Source organism: Lycium barbarum, chromosome 4, assembly GCF_019175385.1.
Source record: "Lycium barbarum isolate Lr01 chromosome 4, ASM1917538v2, whole genome shotgun sequence".
Taxonomy (NCBI): domain Eukaryota; kingdom Viridiplantae; phylum Streptophyta; class Magnoliopsida; order Solanales; family Solanaceae; genus Lycium; species Lycium barbarum.
In genome coordinates, this window is record NC_083340.1 from 18,035,183 (window position 1) to 18,040,066 (window position 4,884).

General features: G+C 38.0%; 1 protein-coding gene across 1 annotated transcript; it reads right to left on the minus strand.

The window, feature by feature from the left end:
* Positions 1 to 485: 485 nt before the first annotated feature.
* LOC132635441 (urea-proton symporter DUR3) lies at positions 486 to 4,598 on the minus strand. Its single transcript, XM_060351838.1, has 9 exons — positions 4,174 to 4,598; positions 3,592 to 3,699; positions 3,391 to 3,486; positions 3,236 to 3,318; positions 2,918 to 3,138; positions 2,574 to 2,836; positions 2,256 to 2,494; positions 1,371 to 2,020; positions 486 to 1,279 (listed from the first exon to the last, which is right to left on the minus strand). Exons 1-9 carry the CDS (start codon positions 4,354 to 4,356, stop codon positions 978 to 980), a joined length of 2,145 nt encoding a protein of 714 aa, XP_060207821.1. The 5' UTR covers positions 4,357 to 4,598; the 3' UTR covers positions 486 to 977.
* Positions 4,599 to 4,884: the final 286 nt, after the last annotated feature.

Genomic DNA, 4,884 nt, shown 5'->3' on the forward strand with positions numbered 1-4,884 from the left:
CTAGTGACTCGTGCGATGATCCTTGCATGATTTGTGCTGATGGAGAGGACCTAATGTGTTGTGACAAATGCAGCTCTACTTACTATCATGAAAAGTGCTTGGGAATGAAGGTGATAATTCTAACTATTTCACTATGTTATCTTTAAAGGGCGGCCTCGTGCAGTGCACTAAGGGTCGTTTGGTAGGAGGTATTAGCGAAAATAATAATGGTATTAGCTTTGATATATATTATTTAATCTCTTATTTGGTAGTATGTTCAACCTATGTATAATTAAAGTAAAATATACAACCTAAAAAAAGGGCGGCCTGGTGCACAATCGGGGGAAGGGTCGCATCCCAAAAGGTGTGATGTAGACAACCTAACCTTATGCAAGCATTAGTGGCTGCTTCTACGGCTCGAACCCGTGACCTATAGGTCGCACAGAGACAACTTTACCGTTGCTCCAACGCTTTCCTTCATTAATTAGACAACCAATTCAGTACAATTATTATATGTTGTAAACCATTAACAATACAAGTATTGTTCTCCGAATACACCACATTCATTTAATACAACAAATCAAACAGTGATAAAGAATACTGCCAGCATAACTAATTCCATCGTTACTAATACACCCTATTAAGTGCTATTCTTATACACCTTACCAAATGGCTCACTATTGTTGGGCATGAAGGAAAATCTTAGTACTCCTATGCAATCAATGTAGTGCATTATTCTGCGGAAAGTGACAGACAGTATGTATCAGTGGCAGATGTAGTCGCCTTAGTGCTAAGGGTTCAACCAAACTTGGTAATTTACGCAGAATATATACAGTGAGTTCGGTGCTAAAAGCTTAAAGATTGAAATCCATCAAAGTTGAAGTTCTGGATTTGCCTCCGATATGTATATGCCTTTATAATTTGCTCAGGAACGAAGCAGGTCTCTGTGATCTTTTAGAGTTCAAATACACACTGATCCACATATTTTCTGTGGAATCTCAATGAATTGGTGAAGCAGCAATCTGATCAGATTCTGATGATTCCTTTTTCTTGCTCCTTTCTTTCTCAAGTAAATACACCCTCTCTACTTCAGGCATTGCTATAATAAAGGCATTCAGCTTGGAGTTTAAGTCTTCTAATTTTTCCATGACTCTGTCATTTGTAAACATGCCATTAAGCACACTTTTGATTGTTCTCCAGCTTTCCATCAAAGGCAAAGCAATAATCACTGCTGATCCTATTGTACCCCAGGCAATAGATATTCCAGCCCAGAATGTGAAGTATCCCTTGCTAAATTGCCCTGCATTATCAAGTTTGCAACTTAGTTAATCATCGAGCACTCGTACTGTGTACACTGAAGTTGCAGAAAGATTGAAACTTTTTCGACTTACCAACAGGAAGTGTAAGAATAGGCCATAGAAATACTATCACGCATGTGAAACCGATGCCCCATTTGATTATCCATGCTTTGGCTCTGTTGAGTTTTTCCTCTTTGAACTCTTCAGGTGGCAATTCAGTCTTTTCCTTTTCAACTACGGTGATCTGTTTTGTAGTCTCCCAATCATAATTCTGAGGTCTTAAAATGCTGCAAATAGCATGAATTGCTCCACCAGTAAGTATAGAAACAAGGTTTCCTGCAAGCATTGGTGCATTTCTACCAGTTGTATCAAGATTGATCTTTCCATACTCGATCTTAGTGACCGATAACCAAGTGATTATCCCTAACAAACAGCCAATAACTGTCCCTAGGATTGCTCCTAAACCGTTTGCTTTTCGCCACAAAAGCATGAAAGCTATTGGGAGAACTGCTGATCCTATGAAAACTCCCATTGCTAAATACATCCAACCTAGAGAAACACCAGCCTTGTTCAAAATTACTGCTAAAATGCCCATGAAACAGCCAAAGCCTAAGACAACTCCTCTTGAAACTTTTAGAATTTGTCTTCCACTTGCATCCGGATTGATGTACGTACGATAGATGTCATAAGTACATAATGAAGAGACCGCGATTAGCTCAGACGAACCGGCTGATGTGACAGCCCTAATCAATAGACAAGAAGTCATAAAATGAAAGGTAGGTGAAAATACAGTTAAAACTCTTTATAACGTCATTTGTTTGGATATTTTTTTGTTGTTATAGCGAAATACTATTGAGAACATATAATATATCATGACTTGACAATCAGTTCAAAAATCAAACTTGGCCATTGTAATGAAATGTTTGTTATAGAGTTGTCTGACTGTATTTCATAGGTAATTCTTGATTAGGCACTTACATAAAGAGCATTGTGAGAAGAAGAATTGATCCCCCTTTTCCCATCAAAGCAATAGCTGTAGCCGCAGGAACGAGTCCGTGGCTTGCCTCACTTGCTGTTATTGGTAGATCAAGTGCTAGTGCTCCGAGACCTAGTGATGTTGCCAAAGAGAATGGCACAGCAAACCAAACTAGACCACCCAACAAATAGCCCTTATGTGTTGATGATGGTCTTGCAGCAATTGCACTTACCCAATACCCCTACCATTTCAAATAAAGGATGATTAAAGGAACATTGCATAAGCTAGTTTCTTGGTATATCCTACGGAAAAAAACTTACATTGTCAACGAAAACTGTACCAAAGTTTCCAACGATGTTGATGATACCAAAGACGAGACCGCCTGAACTCATCATAGTAACATAAGACCCCTTGAAATTCCCAGTAACAGGACCACAAGATTGTCCAACATGGGAGATTGGCTCTTGACAACTTCTTGACTTGCTTGCTACCTCCAATAAACGTCTGTAAACGATGCTTGGGCTGCCAAGTTCATCGCTTGTGATGTACACTAGGTACACAAATATGACTAAAACCACGTGTACTGAAATCAATAACCAGAAATTTCTCTTAGATGAGCGCGTGAAAAAGAGTAAAGCTGATATAAAGAGTATAAAGTAGATACCTATGACGGAATGTATATAGCTAGCCAAGAAAGTAGCTTTTAACCCTCCTGCTAAGGTGTAAATGATAACACCAAGAGGGATAAGAAAACTAGCAGCATATATGTTAACTCCGGTGAGTGCATTAACGACAGCAGAACCACCAAGAAGCAGCATGGCCGTTACTATAATGTTTGTCAAGAAGCAAAACCCCAGAAAAACAAGATGAGCAGCAGTTCCCCATCTGAAAATAAGAGTAAATGATAGTCAAAAGACTACCCTAAGAAATCCTTATGGATACAGCAGAATCATTTTCATCTTTACTATAGTTCACCACAAACCTTGCTTTTACGATTTCACAGACCGTATGAGCATAAGGAGCTTTCCGTTTGATCTCTATTGCTATCACACCAAAAAGGAGAACCTGTTGTACAAAAAATTTAGAAACCACTCAAAGATTTTGGATAAAGAATTTCGAAGGATGATTTAGACGTACCTGAATAGTAGCTCCACTTGCATACCAAAAGGGGCCACTAATTCCATACTCCCAGGCTACATTAGAACTTTGCAAGATTGTAGCTGCCCAAGTCCACTGCAAAAGAAAATGTGGCAGTTAAGTTGATCTTAACTTATTAGAACAACATAAGAACTTAGATTCTTCTCTGGATCGGCATTTGACAACAATAAAACATGGTACCTGAGACACAATTACACTTGCAATAAGTCCTGTTTTGACATTTCTACCAGCTGTGTTGAACCATTCTGATGTATGACGCGAACCAACATATCTTTTTTCCAGCCAAACCTTATAGCAGCACAACAAGAAAGTACACGCGCGAAAGAAGAAAGATACTCAAATCCCATATGCCAAAAGAATCCACTAGGGATATTACAAAAGAGAAAAACATCATTTTAATTGTATGAATGTCAGATAAGTTGTAGTGATTAACAGGATAATAAATAGAGCTTCTGGATAGGCCTAAGAAAGACTAGACTGAAGGTGCCTAATAGCTTAGCCAGACTCATTGGATAGGGAATTCCCTGCAATCTGTGTGGTACCATCGCGCCACAAACATTTATAATATCACTAGGTCAACTACTATCATATCTAGATTTGGAAAGGTTTCTATAAAGGAAGAATGCCTCTCCTACCAGCCTCAGCCCACCCCTCCCCCCTCACGTAGAAAATGATTAAAACAAAAAACAAAAGTTTATAGTTAACTTATATACACTCACAGTGAAATAAGGAAAAAAAAAAAAAAAGGTAAAAGTGGAATACCAGGAAAGAAGTGAAGACTGCAAAAAAAGCTCCAAAACCAAGAATGACAGAGTAGCCAACACTCTGATTAAGAACAGGTTTTCCTCCAAAAAAGCTGCTTTGCCTCACACAACTATCCCCATCTCCAGTATAATATTTTGATGAAAATTGGAAAGGTGGACAGTTTATAAGGGAGGAAGCCATATGAGTGAACTAATTATAGATCTCTTAATATATTTGAACAAAAGAAACCAGTTATAAGAAACAAGTTAGAATCTGTGTACTATAAAAGCAATGATTGTCAACAAATTTTGCACCTATTTGAGAAAAAATAATACTTTAGAGCTGAGACAACAAAGTAAGCAACTTGGAATTGCATAGGCCATTTTCTTGTGACGTTATGTACTGCAAAGTCTATGGAAAATTTTGCAGGTCAAACTAAAATTTGGAGTTTTCAATTCATTGGAAGTTTGGAAGTATTAGAGGAATCTCCAAGTTGGCAGTAATAGATTCAAAGGGTCACTCTCATGGCTTTGGGAATCTTTTGTCTTGGGGTAGCTTGATATTTCTTGGTTGAATAGTTCCACCAAATAAAAACTACACTTAAAAAGGAGTAACATAGAGTATAGAGTACGGCATCTTTCATTATCAAATTCTATACTAAAATACTCTTAATCTGAACAACGGAGATGGTAAAGAGACACCAACAAGCAGAATCAACAGTAATGAACT

Bases quoted from the DNA above. Each gene is read 5' to 3' on its own strand.
- LOC132635441 (XM_060351838.1), bottom strand. From the start codon at position 4,356: ATGGCTTCCTCCCTTATAAACTGTCCACCTTTCCAATTTTCATCAAAA. The intron at 3,700-4,173 runs GTATTCCACTTT...TGCTGCTATAAG, and splicing joins CAGTCTTCACTTCTTTCCTG to GTTTGGCTGGAAAAAAGATA. The intron at 3,487-3,591 runs GTACCATGTTTT...TTTCTTTTGCAG, and splicing joins CAAGTGTAATTGTGTCTCAG to TGGACTTGGGCAGCTACAAT.